At 40.7% G+C, this 23,885-nt stretch overlaps 1 protein-coding gene across 3 annotated transcripts in view; it reads right to left on the bottom strand.

Annotated features, from left to right (window-relative positions):
* The window catches only part of RFX8 (regulatory factor X8), a 34,009-nt gene extending 10,395 nt beyond the window's left edge, over window positions 1-23,614 (bottom strand). Inside the window, exons 1-12 of one of the 3 annotated variants that reach the window (XM_051806947.1) lie at window positions 23,345-23,610; window positions 20,000-20,123; window positions 16,822-16,883; window positions 15,242-15,328; window positions 10,860-10,922; window positions 9,244-9,307; window positions 8,104-8,238; window positions 7,947-8,024; window positions 7,309-7,422; window positions 6,511-6,661; window positions 4,949-5,007; window positions 723-879 (exon numbers count right to left, since the gene is read on the bottom strand). In XM_051806947.1, the coding sequence (XP_051662907.1) occupies window positions 723-879; window positions 4,949-5,007; window positions 6,511-6,661; window positions 7,309-7,422; window positions 7,947-8,024; window positions 8,104-8,238; window positions 9,244-9,307; window positions 10,860-10,922; window positions 15,242-15,328; window positions 16,822-16,883; window positions 20,000-20,123; window positions 23,345-23,595 (1,345 nt within the window). In that variant the 5' untranslated portion in view covers window positions 23,596-23,610. Of the gene's footprint in view, window positions 1-722; window positions 880-4,948; window positions 5,008-6,510; window positions 6,662-7,308; window positions 7,423-7,946; window positions 8,025-8,103; window positions 8,239-9,243; window positions 9,308-10,859; window positions 10,923-15,241; window positions 15,329-16,821; window positions 16,884-19,999; window positions 20,124-23,344 lie in introns of all 3 variants that reach the window. The other 2 variants (XM_051806946.1, XM_051806949.1) reach the window with 2 other exon arrangements.
* Window positions 23,615-23,885: the final 271 nt, after the last annotated feature.

Raw genomic sequence — 23,885 nt, forward strand, 5'->3', positions numbered from 1 at the left:
GTGCACAAGTCAGTGACGGAGCAGGAACAAAGAGCTGAGGTTTCCCCCTGTCAGTTCTGTACACAGCCTAGTCCAACTTGCCCATCTCTTGCTAACATTTTAAATGGTAGACCATTAATTAAAAATTAACTTGCCATTATGTTTCTCTTCCTTTTCATTAAGCTGGCACATACATTACGTCACGGCTGCATATAAACTGAGTATTTTATTGTTTACAGTACAACGTTGATCCCACAGGCCACAATACAGCAAAATGACATGAAAGCTGAAAGGCTTTGTCCAGTTCAGCATACAGTATTTTAAAACCTAGCTATAAGAAATTATTTTATGTGCTTTGATTAATAACAGAGAAAAATGTAAAATGCGATGATTGAAAACATCTTTTCTGTCAAAGAAAAGAAAAAATTAATATCCCTCCTTGCCAACCTTTTTCTAGAAGATACATAACTCAGTAACACAAATCCCACTCCTACTGCCACAAAAAGCTTTCAGAGAGAGTCAGAACGGACAGCCTTTAATTCTTGACCTTTAGAGTTAGGGGGATAACACCATGTGATCCATTCTCAATTTTATTGGCTTTTTTCCAGCTCTTTGGGTTACAGCAAGACAGTAATTCCCATTAGAGTAGATGCCATGAATGAGCAAGAGGAAATGCTGGAGCTTTAACAATGGCAAGCAAGTGCTTAAGTGGATAGACAAAATATACCCCAAAAAAATATTACATTTGAATTGTATGTTTTTCTGCCGCTTCTTTGGATTCCTAAACTTCTCTCGGAAGAGGTTTTTAGTCACAGCCAGAGATTGCTCGTTGAAGACAGCATGCAAGCCTGATCGCAGAACAGTGACTGTGCTGTTGTTGTTCAAGAGTGCTCTTACTGTCTGTAGAGAATAAAAAAACAGTTAGTGCCTTTCATTCTCTCAAGCCCTTAAGTCAGCCAAATAAGGAAATTGAAAAAGGGGAGCTTCCCTTACTCAACACTAGACTTCCTATGAGCAGACTCCAAACTGGGAGTCAGGGGGTATAGGATCAAAGGAGATAAGAAGTTGTCTTCAAGAGATTTTTGTTCTTTCCAATGACACTCTGTGTTGTCTGCGATGAAGCAGACAAGGCTAACATGCTCGAATTATCTGGGTAATTGCCTGGGCAATTGGTTTTGCCTAGAGTTACTATAATTACACCAAATAACAGTATTTTGTCTAAAGCATGGAATGGTGTATCAGGGACAGCTTTCCCTCGATGTTACCTGTCCTTAATACATGTTTCAATTAAATTCAAAGGCAAATTCAATTCAATTGTCCAGTTGTCCAAACCTTTGAGAGAGTAAAAATGACATTAGAAATAGGTTTATTAGTTAAAATAGTATCAGTTGGAATTTTATCCCATTTATCTGCTTATGAGCCATTTGTGAATGAATCTGTCTTCATATTTGTCCCAAAAAGTATTATTCACATAGATATCACAAACAATTTTCAGACTAACATCTGATCCCCATCTCTTCATCTTTTTTTAATTAATTGTTTACATCACATAGTATTCCTTAAAATTCTTGATGAAATGATGAAAACAGTCAAGGACACTAAATCCAAATCCATTAAATTTTGTTAACCCATACATTTGGTCTCTCATTTCTGTCCTGAAATTAGTAAGATCCTAAAGCCTTTGTTGGATTTTGGGCTTTTATATGAATAATCCTTGTCCAGTTGTGCCTTCCAGAGGAAAAAAAAAAGTTTTGTAAAATTCAGGAAAACTTCACGATTCATAAACATTTTAACAAATCCCATTTACCAGGTGCTTACCATGACCCCACAAGCAGCAGGGAATGCAGTTTGTTTGCAAATACAATTTCCAATCTTGTCATTCTGCTAACTGTTTTGAAACACTAAAAATATTCTGATTCTCACTCAGTAATCCCCTTCATCTAAGTTAAAGACAAAGGCATTTTTCTTATTTGACTTGGAGTTTTCAGTGTCAGAAGAAGAGCCTGCAACAAGAACACATGATCCAAAGGCTGGGAACTACCAGGAGCAGCTTCTTCAGTACCCTGCTAGCACCTGACTCCATGCCCCAACACTGCAGATTTATCACTTTAGCCGTTGGACTATACTAGATATAATTTTCTAAATGACAGCACTTAAATACAGCTTACCAGAGGCAGGAATCAGCTCCAGGAAATGACAAGCATCTTATTCACATTCCTTTTTCAAAGGGAATTTACACCTTTTTATGCTCTAATTACTTTTGCATGTCCAGGTGGTAGCAGCTGTCAGCCTGTTTTATCTACACATGATGGGAAATTTACTTTTTTTCTTTTGAATGCTGACCCTGACAAAATTGTTCAAATTTTCTCACCAGATGGTTAAATTATTGTAAAGTACTCTACAAGGGATGGCGTGGTTACACTGTTCGGAGGCTGCAGCTGCACTGTGCCTCTGTAGTACTTCTCACCACAAGCACTCTCACCTGCTTTGACCATAAGTCTCTAGTTGAAATCCCAGGTGTGTTTTAGACAGGGTAATAAGAAATATCATATTAGTCCTATGTGAGAAGAGGAGATAAACTTCAGATTTGGACAGAAATAACTAAGGAAGGATGTGATGGAGATTTGCAGAGAGAATTGCATGAAGAAGAGTAGAAATTTTTTTAATAATAAAGTATTTTTTCACACAACAAATAATCAAATCCTGGAACTCACTACCCCAAGATGTTGTGATGTCAAAAATCAAGCTATTTAATACTATGATGTGGATATTAGCTGTAATCTCAGATTGCTGGAAGCCAGGAGAGTACAGTGGGAGAGGAGGAAGTTATTGCTTGCTCTACTCACACCCACTTGACATGAGCATCTGAGGAGGGCAACAGTGTGAAACAGGATACGAGTCCACACAAGCCTAGGATGGGTCTGACTGACTAAACCACTCAGCAGTCTTTCTAAGGGACATCCACCTGCCCATGAACCACTTGCATATTTTTCACAAGCTGAAAAGTCTAAACACCTGTGGTGTTCATCTCACTATCTTGTGCCTTGGACAGGGTGACACAATTTGCAGAAGGCTATGAACTGGTATTTCTTTCCTACCCTGTTTCACTGGAGCCCAGCACCCATGGCTTTGGCAAGATCTATAACAGAAATTATCATCAAGGCTATGTGACTGCTGAAGGACTACAGAGATGCTCATTTACAAGACTTACACAGTCTCACTTATTGAAATTACTGGTTTTAAATTGATGATGGGACTAATAATCAAGTACAGTGGAACTCCTTTGCTTTTCTCTTGTATTTTGAAGAAGCTATAGAGAAGGTACAAATATCATTTACTTGTGAGAGCTGTAAGTGTAGATTTGACCCTGATTCTTGGGTCTGCTGTGCTCACTTTGTGCTGATTAAACAGTGTAAAGGGGATGTAGAGCAGCCAGAAGCTGCTGCTAGAGAATTTCCCCAACTAGCTGCAATTCTCTTACCCTAAATCTTGAGGGCATAAATCTAATTTTGACTCTCTGCAGCTTTTCTGCACATTAGGAATAGGGAGGGAAGACTCAAAAGCTACAACCAGCCCCTTACCATTACAAGAAGGATGATGTGAATTCTGAGCATGCAAATCAAATGCAAATGGTTGGGAATAGTTGACACTTGTGATCTTGCTGGATCATGTTCTTCAATGCATAAGAATCCCTGTTTAGAAGCACATAAAGCTAAACTTTTCGGGTATTAGTATCTCCAAGGGCTGCTGCAGTAGATGGAAACTCTGAGTGCTTAGCACTTTACAGAAGTTAACTTGTTGCCTGTGTTAGCACACCTATGCATGTTTGTGCATTATTAATTTTTTTTAAAAGTAAGAGGGGTGTGTGTTTTCTATTCTGCTGGTGATGAAGCCTTCCTTCATTCCTTCCTTCCTACCTCCCTTCCCCCTCCCCCCCTTTCTCTCTCTCTCTCCTTCCCTCCTTCCCTCTGTTTATCGTGGGGAGACAACACAGTGATTCAAGTCAGGTGGCATGTTGGGGAAATTTTGTCCTTGTTGTTTGAAGGAGAGAATATACCACCTGTTCTCTTTTGCTTTCTTCCCTATTTCTGAACTACCTCTTCTGCCATGGCCTGGACCGCCTCAAAACCCAAGGGTTTGGAAGGATCCAAGGACACCAATGGAAGAATTATTGCAGAAAGGGTACAGGCCTGCATGATAATGCAGCACTGAATGAAACGATTTACTTTGCCATGTTCAGAGGTTTAAAAATGCAGCTTCTGAAGGCACCTCTGTAGCTGAGAAGAATGATACTGCAGAGCAAAAAGCAGGCAGAAATATTAATTGTTAGAGAGGTTCTTCTCTTTTTCTTCACAAGGAAAAAAGACAATCTGAGTGACCAGACCCTGAAGAGGAAAGGGTAGAGGAGGCTACCCTGCATCCCTCTTTTCTAACACTGTTAAAGCAGAGGATGGAAAAGATTTTTCCAGCTGAACGCTGGAATCTTGAGCCCTTAGACACTTCATGGCCTACTCCCTGACCACGCAGCTTCTCCACAGCCAGTGTGTTAGTGATCTCCCTTGTGCAGGCTGCTGCAGCACTTGTCAGAGAGAGTGGTCAGGATGTCGCACAAAACCAACTTTAGAATAACTCCAGCATGTGCTGTCTGACTGACTTTGTCATGGATGAGTGAAGATACTGGAAATTGTCATCTGATCCTTCCAGCTACTGTGTTCTCCTCTCCATGGGGGACCACTGACCACATCTCAGAGGCTTTTGCAGAATCCAGAGGGAGGAAAAGGTCCTGTCAGCATACTTAATGATGTGGGAAGAGATGAGTAGGAGGGTGAGCATGATTTAGACCATGGTCAGTTAAGAACACCCATGCTGCTGCTGCTATTGTCTTATAGTGGAGCATCTGAAAATTAGTCCAAACTGCTTGTGTGAATGAGATGCCCAGCTTTTTTGCTTCACGGGTTCTGCAACATACCTTGGCCATGTTACAAAGGTCTGTCTGTCTCCTGAGTCTTTTTACAAACTCTTTAACTTCTGTTAAAGAAGAAGAGGCATATGTTTCACATCATTAATATTTTACAGTCTAAAATACAATAATGAAGACAGATCTTTTAGAAAGTAGATCTCTAGGGGAGCTTTGGAGGGTAACAGAGAGCACAGTGGGGGCTCTGAGCCAGTACTATAGGCTGGGCTGGGGACCCTTGCAGTCAAAGCTTGCAAGGAGAAGCTGCCTGGGTCACCATTCTTCCTTCACTGTGAATCTATTAACCCATGATGTACAGGAAAGATACTTCAATATTTTTTTACATTTAATACTTCCTAATTAAGACTAATGCTCTTTTACCTGTATGGTTTCAAGTGAATGAAAGCAACTGTAAATCTAAACCTCCTGTGTTTTGTTTAGACAATTTACATTTCCACCTTTATGCATCTATAATTCTGCAGCACTGTGAATAGGAGTTGGTTTTTTGGTTCTACTTTTGTCCTGTTTATGTGTTATATAATTATGAAAAGGTCCAAGAATACACTTCTTAAGAATAAAATATAAAATAACTAATTTTCAGTTGCAGGGAAATCAAGTATAAAGCAACTTCTGTAGACAGACAATGATTTTCAGTGAAAATTTCTGTTTCTATGATGTTTGTACAAAGAAGGAAGACCAGGATGCATATACAAAGGGTCATAGGTGATTATTGACATATATGTCCATGCACACACATGTTAAAAATACATTACTAAGCTTGCTCTGTCAAGCATTCGAATGTAAGAAATGCCAGAATTAAGTTTGTCTGAAAGTCTTTCTTAGGCATATGAATCCTAATACAAACTTTTGTCTACACAGGAGCCCTGCTTTACCACTATGGAGCTGGTCTTCAGTCAAGGAACAACTGAGCAACATGATGTTTTAGTCAGAATCTTCAGCATCATATATATAAATATACACATGTGTGTATGTACATATTTACAAATACAAACATATACACACGGAGTATATATATGTATGTATATATGTATACATAGATATATGTATATATATAGATATATCTATATATGTAGAGTACAGACTTTTTCCAATCATCCTCAATTCCTCTAATGGAAGTCATAGTTTCCCTATAGGAGTGTGGCTTTTTTCCCCTCCCTTTATATTGAACTGTGCTATAGCCATTAATTAATTTATCGGCATAAAACCAATTGCAAGGTGAGGAAACAGAATAATATCTAAATTTCAGAGGGCAGGCTGCTTATTGTTTGGTTATCTACACAGCCAAAGCAATCATGGCAAAAGACAGATCTCTAAAAAGGTTTAAGTACACTTCAATTTACCATAAATTTGGAATAATTTTGGTTTAAATTTGTTCTCACACATTATCTGAGACTATTTATTTTTAACTGTATCTCAGCTAACTCTAGTTGTTGCTACTATTGAAGTTACATTAGCTAAACAAGTTTTTAAAATAATTTAAGAGTCTTGTAATACAATCTTTTCTATAGTTTAATGAGGAGTTATTTTTGAAAATTTCTCTTACTCAAACCTACCATTAGATTTGGATGTTTGGAGCATTAGTGGAAATCCTCCCAAAGGATTAAGCATCCAACGTTTAACATTTTCACTGAACAATCTGATTGAGTCGATGTGTTGTGCAGGCACCTCCTCTAGGAAATCAGGAAGTAGGATGTTCTCCAGTTCCTAGAATGCAAATTCATAGCGCTGCAACAGATGGGTGTACTACAGATACTTGCAGCATCACCAAATAAAATTGTATTGATAGTTTAAATGTAAAGAAGCCCATTTTTTTTCTTCCAATTAAGCAAGAGCTAAGCTACCTTTATTAGCAGAAGAAAAAGATTTTAAGACTAAATATTGTTTCCTGAATTAATTACTAGACACTACTTAATGACCTGTTGCAAGTAAGAAGCAAATTATTTTTATCAGAAAACTGCATATTTCTATGTGGAATGTCACTGACAAGTGCAGTAGTGTTCTCAAAGGAAAAGTAACTCTCATAATCTGGGAAACAGTTATCAGTTGAAATTTCAGTCACATAACCTCATGCCAGAACCAGATCACATTAATAACAGCACATTCCACTGATATTGGGGACTTTCAAATTAATACATAGGAGGAAAATGGAAGCTATCTCAGATTCCACTGGCTCCTTTCAAAACACGTACTATTCTCTCTCAGAAGAAGCCAAAGAACAGAGATGAGGTAAGAACGAAAATCCCATTTGTACAGCACACAAGAAACAGCCAATCTATCTCCTTATATAGAACTACTAAAAAGACATAAACATGTAGTAGCATAATTACAACAAGCAAATGTGGCTACAATACCTTGAATAGATACCTATCATAGCTTTTTAACAGCTGGCACACATCTGGTAAGCACATCAGTTCTATTCTTTCAGGCTGCAGAGACCTCCAGAACGACATGATACAGTCTTCTACCTGTCACACAAAGCCCTTTATGAATTTTCACTGATTTTGCACTTGTGAAATTTGAAGTGTATTTCAGTAAAACAACATACAAGCACAGAAGCAAAGGAATGACTGTGGAGATGGGCTCTTTACCTGGGCCCATCCTGGCTGGGCTCCAGTGTAAGTGGAAGCGTCCTGGGGAGGTGGCAACAACCTGAACCTCATAAGGCAGTGTAGGAAAGAGGGGAGAAACAAAGAATTGTGCCATGGACATGAGGATATAATGAAAGATATGTGTCCGTGGCTGTGTGTTATGTGCTGGGCTCAGACCTTTTGATGTGCCAGGCGGGCTCAGGATGTGTTGCAAACTCAGATTCTTGGAGCATGTTGTGTTAATTCAGAATTTCAAAATAACTTGACTGAATGTTCCTTTAGTCCGTAAATGATCATCTACTGTAGATCAAATAATGAAGTAAATACACTACACAGACACAATTTTTTTCTTATAATTGTTTGCTGTTATCAGTATAAGTGTTATTAAAGCAAAGGCATACCTTGTCAAGCTTGTTCTCTCTCACCATTTGTAAAATAACTTGACAATAGTTGTAGTAGTCATTGGCAAGCAGTGCAATCTGTGACCAAAAAGAGAGTACAAAATGATCTCACAGCAAAAGAGCTAACTTGCCTTATGATAAGATACGTTGAACATACCATTTCGTAGGGGTCTGTCTCACTTTGCACTTGCTCTCCAAGGAAGAACTGGTTGAATTCAGGAAAGAGGTATTGAAATGTCTCTTTCTCAGCCTTTAGATAAATGACAGATGGATAATACTCCAAATTCTTACTCTTGATGCATCAGAATTTATTTTGAACAATAAAAAGAAAAAAGATTGCAATTATTTTGTCAGTTTGGTTAGAGGTATTAAGTATTTTCAGTATTTTCTTGAAATTGTAAAGCACGATTTTTTAATAAGATTTATTTCTTTAGAGAAATGCTTGTCCTTATTTTTCCTTTTTTTTTTTTAGAAAATTGGGATGGATGAAAGAAAAAAGCAGGGCTGCCTAAACATTTAAATGCTAAACCATACATGAATTTCTTTTTAAAACCGGTGAATATTTAATGCAATACATATCTTGCACATATATTTTCTATAACACTCATGTCACACTTGTAACCTTCTGCATAAGGTTGAAGATAGTTGTCAGGGTGACAGCACACCTCTCGTTGGCCACCAGTACATCCATTTCAGAGCACTCATTACTGCACCCGAGCACTCCATAAAAGTAAGACAGACATCCAGTCTCTCATTTTTTCCTCACTTTGATTCACATAAGTTTGTTGCTCATGCTCTGCTGGCTGATGTTCAACAAGCCATTCCATGACAGCTCACTGAGGGGAGAACTGCCATCGGTTACCTGTACATTCATCCTTTTCAGTGAGCAGGGGTTATGCTCTTTTTTCTTAATCGTTTCCTAGTATTTAAACACTTATCATGCCATCTGAGCATGTTGAAAAGACACTGTCTCACCAGCATGAGGGCCTGGAACCATGGGCCTCAGGCAAGGAAGGTTGTACCCCACTAACTCCCCTAATATTCAAAAACTGGGCTGTCAGCCGCAATTTCCGCTCTCAGTACAGACAAAATTATTTGAGCTGACATTAAGACAACAAAAATATTTAGCTAATGGATGAGATAGGAGTGGGGGAAGTAAGCACGCAGTGAGATTACACAGACAAAGATTATTTTGAAGAAGATGGGCTAACTGTATTTCATCAGAACATATTAGATAGCGGTTCTAACTAAACACACAGATTGACATTTTGTTATGTCTAATGTATCTGAAACTCACTGTTCCTTTTTTTTGTCTATTCTTCTTGTAATCATCTGCATTTTCAGAACTCCAGGAATTATTACTGTGATAAAATATACAACAGAAAAAAAAAAACTTTTAAAAGCTCACCAATTTATTCTGTATTTAGTAAGAAAATGAGCTCAAACTGGATAGAGTACACTAGGTTGGAGCACTGTGTTTGGGAAACAAACCCTGCTCTCTTTCCTATCATTCAGTGGTCCCATGATTTTCTAACAAATCTGAAGACGACTTTCTTAATTTTAAGATAAAGCTGAAATATTCATTATAAAGACAAGAAGGTATTGGCCATTTAGCAGTGCCATGACTTTAAACTTCTTGCACCAGAATCACGGGTTTGTATTTGTAGCTGTAGTTTGTTTGGAATGGTAGTAATTTTTATAAACATGAACATAACAAAAGCATAATCATCCTTGTGCTTAGATTTCACAGTTATGACATTTTCTGCACTACATCAGTTTAAATAGCATTTTGTTTCTGACTTTCACCCATCTACTCTGCAAAGCTGGCCATGATGTTCCATTCAGTCAGAATTTACTTGGTCCTGCACAGGCTTGATCAGTGGCTTTTAGCTGGAAAGCCAGGGATGAAGGCACAACAGGCTGCTTTATTGCTGGACTATACTATCTCCTACCTGCCTCCCTGCCTGTTTTGCTGAGGCTAAGGCTAGTGGAGGGAGAGAAAATGTTGCTAGTAAAAGGGGAGCACTGTGAGAGTTGGATGCCTCCAGTCAAGCCTCCATTTGCTGGTGGCGTGCTCACTGTCTATGAAGGCATTTCAAACTCCAGGGACCTTTTGGACTCGGCTGTTTTGAAGGCTGACAGACAGGGGCATTGTAGAAAATGTGCTTCCACTGGTGATTGCCAACACTCAGGCTACCTAATCAGAACTTGGCTGCTGGGTTTCACTGCTGTGATGTATTATAAACCAGGGTACTACCATACGTCCTGAAGGGGCATAGGATAAAATGAATTGCTGTCTGAAAATTGCTGCCTGAAAACTCTGGCCACTGAAAATGCTTCCTCTCACTTCTCTGCTCCTCACAGGACTGACTCTTGCCACCTTTCTCTCTGCCACTACTCTGTGCCATGAAGGCTGTGCTCCAAAGAAACAATCAAACTGGCTGCCCAAGACAGGGAACAACATTTATGCTGGGCATGTTTGGTAGTGCTGGTGACTCTTTCTCCCTGACATTTTAGAGGTGGTGGCTGGACAAAGGGAAACACATGTAAGTAGACACATTTTATAACGCTTCTTTCAAATGAATCCTTCCTGCAGATTTCTAAAGCCTGTGAAACAAAATTAATGAATATTTTCCAGCTCCTGCTCTCCCTGAGAAGGCGGCCAGCTGTATTTTTTTGCTGCCGCTACTATGGCAACGTGTATCAGCACCGCTCGCCTCCAGTGGGTTGGCTCCCACGGCAGGCTGGCTCCCGCTCCCCCCGCACAGGGACATCGAGGGGTGAGAAGGGGTGCTGCGTGCGTTCTTCTGTGCCCCAGCAGCTAGCCGGGAGCTCAGGGGACATTAAATGGAATATCTGTGGAATGCTAACATCTATATGCCCCCACTGTCAGTAAAGGGGATTAGGATTCACCTGGTGCCTGCAGAGGTGCTTGGCTGTACGTCAGAGATGCTCACTTCCCCTGGCGAGCAGTGCCTGGGTAAAGACAAAACACACAAAAGAGGAGGTGGGTGGGAGAAGGGGAAAATGGGTGACAGCAAAATCACAAGGAGATTCACCGTCTCTCTTGCAGAGTTTGGATGATGCTGTGGAGTGGGAACTAGAGCTAAAATGGGAAATACAAGATTGGGGAAGACAAAAATATTAACAGAGACAAATGGGAAGGACAAAAGAAAAATGAAAGGAGGAAAGGTGGTGAATGTGCATGCTGTTGACTGTTAGATTACAGAGATTAGAAAGATTTGCTAGAACCATATCAGATTTTTTTAATGAAAAAATCATGGGTTTGCTTCACTAGACAGTCAGGAGCCCAAACCTTCCCTATAAAGCAACTCTTACAAAACCAAAATTCAATTACTTTTTTTTTAACACTGCTGTAGTCTGAGCCACAGAAAGTACCATCTTAGGGAATGCTTGTCCTCAAAGCTCCCATTCCTAGAGGGAACGTATTCCTATTATAATGAAAATTGGTAATTAATATATTCCCTTAATGTCTGTAATGCATTTTGAGTCTTCATGGATTACAGTTGTGCTTATTTGCACTATTTTCATAACATCATCATCAAATCTGTGGTACACGGATCTTCAAAGATTCAAAGATTTCTAAACGAACCAGCTCACAGGTGGTTCTTATCGCTCCTTGTGTGAACATGTTCCAATCCTGACACATTTGAGACCCCACTGACTATCAACATGCAAATGCCTTCTTTGTATTCAGAGGCACATCATCTTACTGCCATTTCTATGACATCAACAAGCATAGCTCCCAAGTTGCCAGATCCTCCAGAGGCCTAGTTCCTCACTACCAGCACCATATCAATTGCTGATTATTTCATCATGGTCAAGAAATATCCTTTTCAGTAATTAGAAAGAATGGTTCATGGTTTTGAAACAATCATTTTCTTCACCAACCCGCAGGGTGGATGGATGCCTTGATCTCTAAACTGGGCCCTGGAGTCCACCTTCCCCTCCCCTAGGTGCAGCAGAAAAAGGATGTGCATGTTGGACTTTATTTATGGATGGGAGGGCACAATAGTAATTTAGGACACATTGACTACTAAAACAGGTATCTCCTGTCCCTTCTAGAGGGAAGCGGCAACAAGCCAGAGAAATATATCCCATTACAGGAGTCTGGCCCACAGACCAGCATTTGAACTGCACTGAAATGGTATATTAAAAATCTTTTTCACTCTAATTTGGAAATTTCCACACCAACACACTCTCAAAAACTGAGATGTTATGTGTCAAATACCTGTGGCATGGGTATACATACGATTACCTATGTGAGAACAAAATTTCTTCTTGCAGGTAGAAAAGTCTACAGGTTTTAATTATTCTTTTTCTAAATTTCAATTTTAAAATTAAAAAACAATCTAGAATTTGCCATTGCTATTTTACCGGTTTTGTTGGATCATAAAAAATTAACTGTGATTTCAAAAAGTACTGAACTTGATGAGGTATTTCCTTGATGTATTCCTACTTAAATGCAAAGAATGTACAAAACTCCATACAAATGAAAACTAACTGATTTATTTGGTTGAAGCTGATGCTTATTTTGTATGTGACCTAATTATTTCTTTCAAAGTTGTGCTACTCATGCTTCTCTGGCTGTGCCTTGTGCTTTTTTTACTGCTTTCTCTCTGTTTTTTCCTGCTATGCTCCATGAGACACTAAGAAGTAATTGTGACACCCAGCTGCTCAGGTTTTGGGGGGCTGTATGTTGGCTTGGGACAGAGACCTGTGGCTGCATTTAGAGTGGAAGCTGTTCTGATTTCAGCTGTCTGGCTTCACTCAACAGCTTAGTGTCTTCTTATTTCTGTCTGAAATGAAGGAAGCATCAGACAAGATAATTTTGTAGTTAAGGGACTTTTCTATTGCAACTAGAAAGATGGCCATTATCTAAATAAAATCTGTATATTTTGATTTATTTTTTTAATACGAAAAGTTATAGAATCATAGAATAGTTTGGTTTGGAAGCAACTTTCAAAGATTATCCAGTTCAACTCCCCTGCCATGGGTAGGGCACCTTTCCTTAGACCAGATTGCTCAAAGCCTCATCCAACCCGGCCTTGAACACTTCTAGGGATGGGCATCCAAAATTTCTCTGGGCAACCTGTGCTAGTGCCTCACCACCTTCACAGTAAAGAATTTCTTCCTAACACCCAATCTAAACTGACCTTCTCTCTGCTTGAAGCCATTCCCCCTTCTTCTATCACCACATGCCCTGTATAAAATCCCTCTCCAGCTCTCTTGTAGGCCCCCTTTAGGTGCTATAAGGTCTCCCTGAAGCCTTCTCTTCTCATGGCTGAAGAAACCCAACTCTCTCAGCCTTTCTACAATAGGACAGCTGTTTATGTTAAGAAACAGTATCAAGATCAGTAGCTAGCTAGTTTATTTCAGCCCTTTCCCTGGAAAACCTTCCCTTTTCCTTGGTTTGAAATTAAATATAGTTTTTTAGGAGTAGGTGTCTGGGCAGGCACCTCTGCTGGCGGAGAAGGAGACAGAGGTCTGCAGCTAGTGCATCAGCTCCCCTGTGGTTAAGCATGGGCTGCAGCGTGTTCCCCAGCCCATTGGAGAAGATGGCTCATTTCCATGAGGAGGGCTGAGAACAGAAGCTATGCTGGCATATGTGATGCATCTGTCTCCCAGCTGTAGCTAAAGTCCTTCTCTTTGCACCTGGCCCAAACTTAGTCAGCACTGGTTCTTTGGTTCCTCCCGCTTTTTCTAATTTTTCCTCATGTTTCTATGCTGAGAGGAAAAAAGAGCAACAATTCAAATTGTTTTGTTCTCTCTCATCTCTCCTGTGACCAGAATGACCAGCTCCGACTATACCCATCAAGATTGCTGTTTTCAAGTGATGCTGCAGGAAAACTTTCTTTCCCTGAAGAAGAAAGACCAGCATAGACTTAGCCAGAGACCTTTAATGTTTCTTGAACAGTGGACAAGACCTTTCCTAATTGTGGATATCAGTTCTTATATCAAATCTCAGGCTGGTTCTGGTCATACTGGGTGCAGCTGATATGAAGACTATCACTTCAGTAAAGGGTGTCATGAGAAACCAGCCTATGAATAATTTGTTTGGTCTCACAACAACTGACTGCCACTTGATTATCTGCTGAACCTGATCCTCTGCACTATCCCATCATTTACTGTTGTCCTTCTATGGACTTCTGCAACATTTCTCTGCTATGAAACCTGTAGAGAAAGGCAACAAACCTATGGATATATTTTTTCATGCTCCTGCAGAGTACGCACTCAAGTAATTGAATATTATATAAAATATCACAGACACTGAGAGTTTCATCATTACCAGATATCTTGGTGCTTAATAGGCTGACTTGTATTGCCCTAACATTCATGCTGTAGAATAATGCTATATCTGCATATTAAAGAATAGAAACCAAAGTACAGAATTTACCCATATACACACCAAAGTAGTGTACAATAATATAAGAGAGTGAGGATACAAGACTGGTCTTCAAAGTCCAAGGCATATCATAATTTTCTTCTCCTGTGCATTAAAAAGAAGTGTAAAACTGTTACAGACTGGCAGCATTTTCCTTCCTTTTTTTCTGGGGAGAAAGGCAAGCCTGTGGTTTTTTTATCAGAACTATGAGCTTGACCATGAGAATTCATCCTCTCCTGCCCACAATTGGAGCATGCTCCTTTCTACACTCTAATCTGCCAAAGTATTTTACATTCATCAATTATTTTTAGGCTTTTAAGTTTTGCAATCAATTTATACTTGTCTTACACTGTGTTCTCTTACAAGAGGTGATTTTTAAAATCTGATCTTTTAAAACTAAGTAAAGGAAGCATTTTTTAAATAATATGCCTCAAGTAGTAAAAAAACCCAGATAAAATGACTGTGTGTAGGACTCTTCAAAACAGCGCAGTCATTTATACCTCAATACAGGTCTCTTCAGCCTACTATTCAATAAGGAAGGTGATACAATGTCATGAAGGCATTTCAATATGGTTTTTTTGACCTCCCATTTTGAGTCTCAATATATTAAGCTCTTCTATTAGGTTTGGCATGAGTTCTTGCTCTTAAGATTTACATGGCTAAAATGTCCAATTCAAGGAAGTCCAGTTAGGCAAGGTCTGTTTCCAAAATGCAATTTCTCCATTAGGGTGCAGCACCTAATGGCACAGGACTTTTATAGTGTGCATAATGAGAAGAAAAATATAATGCTGTTGTCAATATTCAACAGATGATTTACAGACTTTTATGTACAGACAATATATATACTGTCATGTGACATTTTTTGAATAAAACATTTTAAAAAACAAACCTGAGATAATTTTGTTCATACAGAAGACAGCAAAAACGTGCATAAAAGGAAGAGTTCTTCTTGATAGCTATTCCATCATAATGATATCTAGAAAATTAAAAAAAAATTACAACTGACCATATGATTTTCATCGTCATTAAATAATTCATAATCCTCCTTTGAAAGCAGATCATTCTATTTAACCAAAGACTAAGTAAAAAAACCCTTATGTTTGTTTTTAAATTATGTTGAATATTTATTTTCCCCACCAGAAAAAAAATTACATAAACTATTTACAAACTCTTTTTAACAATTTTTGCCCTGGAATGATACCTTCTTCTAAATGAAAAAAAAAAATAAACCAGGGAATAGGGTGCAACAGATTTGTACAGGACAGTTAGTGAAGTCAGGGACCGGAGTCTCAGCAGACAGAGGTCTTCATGGACGTTGAAGGACTTAGTGCAGCTGTTTCCTGGCTGTTCACAGTAGCTTGAGGACTGGATGGCCCATCAGTGGTCATGGTGAGCTAAAACTCAATAAACGTGCCAGACCTTCTCTAAGGTTTATCCTGAGCTCAGTGAGCAATGCAGTCACCACCTCTGCTACCAAGGTGTCTTGAGCTGGCTCTTCCCAGATTGGGCCACGATGAAGCCAAGGGAGCGGTGACGTGGTTTGCGGCCACCAGCAGCCAGCAAAGGGTAACCTGCTGCTGATGGAGAGAGCATAGAGGCTGGGGGCTACCAAACACCATCCCAAATACTCCCTACTATGAGGAGAAGCCTGGGAGTGTCTGCAGGGAGGCACTCCCAAATTAAAGGATCTTGTGGCTCAAGCTGATAGCAAGTCCAGACTAGTGGAGAAAAGACACAGATCAAGTGAGGGCATGTTGTTCTCAGAGCCCGTACTTGACAGCTTCACAAAATGCTTGTAAAATTTCTCTGTCTCACTGTCCTTAAAACATCCCCTTTCCCAGTCTGGATGTTCTGAATATGATTATAATTTTGGATACAAAAGAGCATCAAACTCTCTGTGCTCTAGAAGAAGAGAGGAAAGGGAAAAGAAAGGAGAGGTAGGAGGAGGATCTGGAGTCTGATTTAAATGGTTTGAAACTGCTTACAGCATTTCCATTGACCATCAGTATGTGCTGGGTCACCCCATGGATATGTGCAAGGATGAAAAACACAAGACAGACATCAGTCATGGCTGCCATCCCCACGTATCCCAGAAACAGGCTTTTCTGGCCTTGAGACCCAGTGTCTCAGGAGCTCTGAGTAAGGTTGCGATGTCTAGCAGATGCCTCATGCAAACCATGCTGTTAATAGCCAGCACAAATCAGAGCAATAATTTTTTTTCAAAGCAGTCTGACCTGGAATTCGTGCCCTACCAAAGCAGATCCAATATGGTGGTTTTCATGGAATTTACTCTATTTTAACATCCTTGGTGACACCATGAATCACTCTGGATATTGTGATGTGTTACAGACTTGCAACCAACAATTCAGCTGCTATATTGCAGTGCTGGGGCTGAAAAGTCAGCCACTTTAAAATTTTATTAGAATAGTTAGAAATAACATTTTCAAAGAAAGGACATAAAACCAATACCTGATACTCCCTGCTGTGGTCCGCTTTCTTGTCACCAGACCCGGGAAAACTAACTGAATAAGCTGTAAAGACAAACACAAAATTACAGATACTTAGTAAATTCATTCTAAAATGCAAAACTGTATCTGCCTCCATTTTTTGTCTTTATCACTTCGGTTGCTTTCCATCATTTGCAGGCTAATACCTGTTCTTACATACCTCTCAAATGGTAACTGTTGAACAGAACTCAATGAGGCTTTTGTGGATCAAAGGCTAAGTAATTTAAGGGATTACTTCCCTAAGGTAGGAAATTTTTTGTAGAGTAGTCTGGTTTACCTTGCACTGAAAAACAGTCAGTGCTCACACCAGTAGACCCCCCCATGATCGTGGGGGGGAGTCAATCAGCTGGGGGAACTTGAGGGCACTGTGATGCTCCCATACTCTGCCAGACCTGCAAGCCTTATTCAACTAAGCAGGACTTACACAAGGGGCTTCACCAACCCATTTACACTTGCAAGGTTACTGACAGGATAGGGCCCAACTTATCTGTTTTAAAAGGACCTGAATCATCAAGCTGCAAAGTAACCTTTTGACCACCATGGTGGTAAGTGCGAACTGAGGTCACGCAGCATCTGTCAAGGTCAGGCTCTACAGTGTAATTAGATATTGTCAGGCTAATAATCCACTCCACTATGATTGTTCTGCATGAGCTGTGTTGTGAAGACAGAAACTAACCCAGGACACCTGAAACTAACATTCTCTATATAGCAGGAACAGAGGATCGAGTACTCCATGTTAGTGAGGAATAAGAAGTGTCCACTCAGCAGCACACAGCTTGGACTCTATGCAGAGTCGCTGGTCCAAAGGCCTGATAAAGAACAGATTTCTCAAACTCACACTAATATGCACCTCCGGTTTTAACAGTGGTCTTATTCTTTGCATGTTTCTGCATGCATCCACACCAGCTGCTCCCTTTCTCAAGCTGATAGTTTAGCATAATCTTATTTTCCTCAAAGGCAGCCTATGAAACTGGTGCATCTGTGGCACAAGACACACACTTCCTCCCACTGTCTCTTCTACAGAGACAGCACTATATTTAAGTAGAGGGACAGGGCAGATGAGATTAGCAGTGTCTTCAATCACCACAGTTTGATTCACATGAGGCTTGACTGCAAAAGCCCTCACAGTCCACATATATGTAGTGCAGTCAGGTTACTACAGCTTGGTGAATTATTAATAGCTCAGCCCATTAGCAAGGCTGGAGTAACTATTACATGTACACCTTCAGTTTAAATCAGGTCGGCTGCAGTTCCTGCCCTCCTCAGCTTCTTGCTGCATGGTCCTTTCTCCTGCTGCAGAAGGACAGACTATTTCAAGCCACTGGGGAGATGCACCCCAGTTTGCTCATTTGTTTTGTGTTAACTTGCACCGCAGTGCACTGGGCCAGGTAAGGCTGTGAGCAAACAGTTGCAAGTACCAACCCATAGCAGCTCTGGCTCATCAGCTAAGCTCTCCTGCGTGACCAGACTCATGCTTCATCTGTGCCTGTCCCAACTTAAAAGTAAAACGCATTAATGTAAACCACAAGAAGGCTGGTAATCAGTCATGCCGGAATACCTGAAAGTGTATAGGCAGAATGAGATTAATCTTGCCTACGTGGCTACAAGGCAGAGATATCTAAGCTCGTCACTATAGACTTGGTAGGCAATGGAGAAAAACAGGCAGTTCTGAGGCACATTTCATCAGAGCGTTCTGAGATGATTGTTTTTGTGTGAAAGGGAACATATGTAACTGCCGCGGTCCGAAGGGGGTGGGACCGTGGCACCGCGCGGGTCCGGGACACGAGGGAGGGTGCAAGTCGAATCCCTTATTCACGCGTGTACGCAGTCTTTTATCAGCTCGGGAGGGAAAAGGGCCAGAACGTAGGGCGGAGCATGAGACAGACAAGCGGGGGGACAAATCAGGATAGGGACACGGGCAAAAGGGGGAGAAGTGGGGGAAGCAGGGAGCAGGCAAACTCGTGGCAAGCCTGGGCATGTCCAGGCTGTGCACTGTGTAGTGTGAATACAATGAAACCACAGTAAAGGCCCTATAATAACTGTAAGGTCCATATAATAAAATCCTGTCAATTGCTGTATGTTTTTCTCTACGCCTGGAACTGTTCCCATCACATGTAACTACTTTTTTCTCTCCATTGGCTACCAAGAGATTTTTAAGATGACCAGCTTCATGGCAGATGTCTACAATAAGCCAGGCAAATTCTACCCATGGTCTTAGCTGATGATCCATTCAGCTATGGTAATAAATCACACTGGATCACTCACTCAAATCTTAATTTTCAGTAAAAGTGATTTAATTTATCCAGTAAAAAAATTAGATTCAACTGAATTGAGATAAATGATTCCTAAAATGAGGTTATCCACATAAATGAAATTGATTTCAGTTATAACTTGTACTTATATTATTTTGGGTTTGTATTAAAACAGTGCTTAGTAGCTCTTAGTGTGGGAACTAATAGAATATTATCAGTTAAAAAGAAAGTACTGAACAAAAAGCCTTGAGCAACAAATAATCACAAGGTTTTCTATCTTCGTTACTTAGATAAAAATTGTTGAATAGCTACAGGTGTTTGTTGCAACTGAGATTTCTAACTGGTAATTGCTCTGTGGGTTGCATCAACCTCCATATAGTAGAAGAGTGGAACTGTTAGAAGGAAATTCAGTTTTACATCTGCATTTGTTTTGCTTGGATGTATCAGTGACAACTTTTTAGGGTATGTTTGGAGCAAAATCTCCACAAGTATAATTTAGGGGGAAATATAAAATTATGTAACAATGGAAGGTGTCTTTTAAAGAGAGAAGAATCAACTCCTTGGGATGAGTTGTTTAACCTTCTGTTAAAAGCAGAAAGCTGGTAAAACTTTCTAAAATACATTGGCAAAAGAAGTCTTTGCTAGTGTAACATGTACCAGTTCCCCAAAGAAAATAAACTCCACCACAGACAACCCTCATTTCTCTAGTATAACTGCATCTACACGAGGGCTTACCAGAAATACATTAGAAAACACACAAGCATAATACGTTACATATTCATTCTTCTCTGTTACTTAATCTCATTCGATATGCAGTGTGTATATTTGATGATCAAATTTTCTGTTTAGGCATCCCTGCTTATCTTATGTCTCCTGTCTACGCTGTACCTTTCCAAAGGTGGATGGATGTACTTGAATCTTGAAATCTGGATTGCAGGTTTCAATATACAGTTCATGTAGTAGCCGACAGGGTACAGTGCATCCTCCACACAAGTAGAAATTATCAGCTAGCCTTTAAAACAAAAACATCAATTGGCTTGTATCAGAATTAGAAGAAAGAGTTGTTAGATTTTCAAGTTCTATTTTCCTTGTTTCCAAGGTATAAGAGAGGTCATGTGAGACTCTGCTATGAAATTAACTTGTTCTCATAATTTTTTAACTAAAAAATATAACTTTGTAATATTATAACATTAACACCAGTACAGCCAGTATTAACATTTCTCATATGCATATCTAAAGATCTGACTTTGGTCTTCTAAACAGAAAGGTCTCCACTATACCAAAGACAATAATAGGAGAATTTTTCCACTTGAAATGTGCGATATGGTGATTTGAAATAGAGAGTACACAAACTGTAAAGGACAAAATTCTGTTTTCATACAACCTCACTGATTTTAGGACAAGTTTATTAAGAGAACAGAATTTTAATTTACAGTTACTATGTAACAGAACTGTCAGGACTGAAACAGGTTTAGATGTTTAAATACTCATCCTTTAGCCAAAGCCCTGACTCATCTTACTTATCAGAATGGCCATAGTCAAGTAAATGCAACTACTTGTGTAAATAAGGTGAGAAAGACGTAAACTTGGTTACTTATTAGCCTAAGGTATTACCTTCACTGGGAAAAAAATGACTTTTTATTATGAGATAATGACAATGGTTTTGATGTCATAAGATAATAGCCTGCAGTACAAATACAGGAGCAAAGCTGAAAGGAGCAGAGAGATTAATTTTCAAAGCATAACACATTGCTTGTATGACAGTGGTTTCTTACTCTAACTGTGCTTCCATTCTACCAAATTATTTCTGCATATTTAATTAATTTATCAGCTGAATGCTAGTGCAGCACAGTGCCAGTTACTCACTGTGTCTTTACTGATAATCCAGTTGGTTGGGAAAGAAGACTTTTCATATTCACTGGGTGAGATAAGCCAGTTGGATTTTAAATCAGCATCCTCTGTTTTATCAGTAGCCTGACTTCAGACAACCCAGTGTTTATCTTTCTGAACTAGCTGTATTGGCAGTAGATAGCAGATAAGGTCTTCAGCAAACTGGCCTGAGCAAGAAGATGGTCACTGTGCTGCCTGACAATGTCTACCTCACCTTTTATTCATGTCTCCTGCCCTTCTTCCACTGAAGAAGGCTTTCTTTCTCCCCTAGACTTTCTTCTCCCCAGCAAAAGATCCCCAAATGCCTCACTTATACCTCCTTGGAAACCACCTTCTCACCCACCAACCCAGGAGCCTGGTACTGTTAAGCACCAGGGCTGAGCTGCACTGGGCTCCCTGCCAGCTCCCAACCACCTCCAGCCCCACCACCCAACAGAAAAGGTTTCACCAATAGACCTGAGCAGGAACCTGCATCCAAAGATAGGGGATCTGCTGTGTTGCTGGGGTATTTCCCATCATCAGGCTCAAAGGTAAATGAAATTTATTCTAGATAAGAGTCCTGACTGAGCCCTGCCTCCCAGCAGGCAGAAATGTTGTTTCTTCTAAAGCAACCATCTAAAACCCTTCACAGTTAAGCAGTCCCATGGGAGATTAAAGCTTAGTCCAAATTCATCCTTAATATAACACCAAAAGAGTCACTGGAAGGGCGTCATAAATTAATTCGTGCTTCAGTAGCTGGTTTCTGCCAATAGTTTTTCTTCAGCATTTAACTACTTAGCAACAAAATATTTTGGAATTTCCTTTTGTGAATTTATCATCTATTAAATTGCCAGTCTTTTCCAAATACTAAGTTAAACATGTTCTTAGTGCTGACACATAATACAAGAATACTGTATATTAGGAAAAAAAAATCCATACAGAAGAGAGCACCGTGCTCATCTTCTTGCCTATTAGCCCTGAGGTTTTCAAAACTTGAGTTTTTATGGCATCATCAAACCAAAACTGCTAATAGAGACAAAAAAAAAATCAAAAGAAAAAAGTGGTAAGGGAGAAAGACTGAGGTTAAACAAAAAGTACACAGCAAAAGACCTCCTCCATTTATCTACTATCTATCCACACTTTGTGTGTGATTTATTATCTGACTGATTTTAGGACCTCACATGGACTCCAGGTTTTTGGGGTTTGCCACCTGTTCTATTCGAACCCTTGGCAGCCAGGCCATTATATAGGTTGGCAAGTCTGCTGTTAAATCATTTCTGGACCAAAATCTAGTTTGCTGTTGACAATGCACCAACTGTAAAATGAAGCTGAGCATTTAAAATTTTTCAAAACATGAAAAGGGGATTCAGAAGGTTGTCATGATGAAAAAAAAATCATCAGTTCATCATTTCAAGGATTGTTTATGATTCAATTTTATGCTGTGTCTCAAACCTGTTGGATGAATGACCTTGGATGAATCTCTTCCTTCTGTCCTTTTAAAATAGGAATACTGGCATCTATATCACAGTAAAAACACAGATGAGCTCCCACTGCTCAGGTATTACTGAGAGGGAGAATAACATGTTTTAGGATTACTTGCTGACAAGTTAAAAGTTTGTTTGTATTTGTTATTACTGTTTCACACAAAGCTTCAACACTACTAGCTGGACTCATCTGTGACTGGGGAAAGTAGGAAAGTATCCCTGGTTTCTCTCTGGCCATCACATGGCAGGTGATGCTCTTCTCAAAGCACAAGAAAATGATGATGACAACCTTACTCCACCACAGAAAGCGTCTCATTAAGGTGTTCAACCATTACCTTCATCTCAAGAAAGCATAACCTTGGAGAATGTCTAATGCTCAGCATCACACTGAGTGAGTGCCAGTGTCCCACCAGCTGTGCAGCCTCGCAATCACTCGTGGCACGCTGTAAAAGCCCACCAGTCAAGAGTGGTCCAGCCAGGGAGACCTCTTGCCAGCTGCCCTGCAGCATCACACCAAGTGGGTGGCAGCCCCGGGGCCAGGTCCCGGCCAGTGGTCAGGCTGACACAAAATCCCGTTTCCCCCGTGTCAAACCACCTTTATATCAGAAAGGCTTGTGGCAGATGGGACTTTCAGGGAAGTTTCCTTGCTTTCTCGGCATCGTTTATGCACTACAGTGATGACGGGTCTTTGCAGCAAACCAGGCTCTTGCCCCACGGAACCGCGAGAAACGCTAAAAGCAGGACTCCTGCGCTCCCCGTGGCAAGCCCACCCGGTGGGTCCTGCGAGCCCCCCGGTGAGGGGAGAGCCCAGTCGCGCCACCTGCCCACTCCATCCCCAGCCACGGCCCGCCCCCGGGAGCGGGGCAGGGACAACACCCACCACTGGAGGACGGGCAGGTACGTGAGGGAAGTGGGGCCGCAGTAAGCCATCTCGGCGGGCTCCGGGGCGGGCTGTGGCGGGGTGTCGGCCATTGGTGCGGGGCCGGCGGGGCCGGCGGGTAACGGACGGCGGTAACGCCCGGCCCGCGCCACCCCCGCGCCCGCCCCGCGCCCGCCCCGCCGGCAGCACGGGAGCTCCGCGCATCCCCCGGGCAGGGCTGCCCTCGGTGCCACCGCCAGCATCCCCGGCATTCACCCGCATTCCTGGCACCCGCCCCTTTGCCCCCAGATGGGAATTTCACAGGAACTGCAGGTGAGAAAAGGAATTATATGCAAATCGGGAAGAAGTGAGAACGGCCGGTTGTGCGGCTCTACATCTGAATATCACGTAGTGACAGGAGAAGGGGGAATGGCTTCAAACCGAGAGTAGGTTTAGACTACATATTAGGAAAAAAATATTTTTCCTTTCTTTACTATGAGGGTGGCAAAGCACTGAAACAGGTTGCACAGAGAAGTTGTGGATGCCCTATCCATGGAAGGTG

The sequence above is a fragment of the Manacus candei genome, unplaced genomic scaffold (assembly GCF_025592945.1).
Source record: "Manacus candei isolate 608988 ecotype Guabito, Panama unplaced genomic scaffold, ASM2559294v1 h1tg000069l, whole genome shotgun sequence".
Lineage (NCBI taxonomy): Eukaryota > Metazoa > Chordata > Aves > Passeriformes > Pipridae > Manacus > Manacus candei.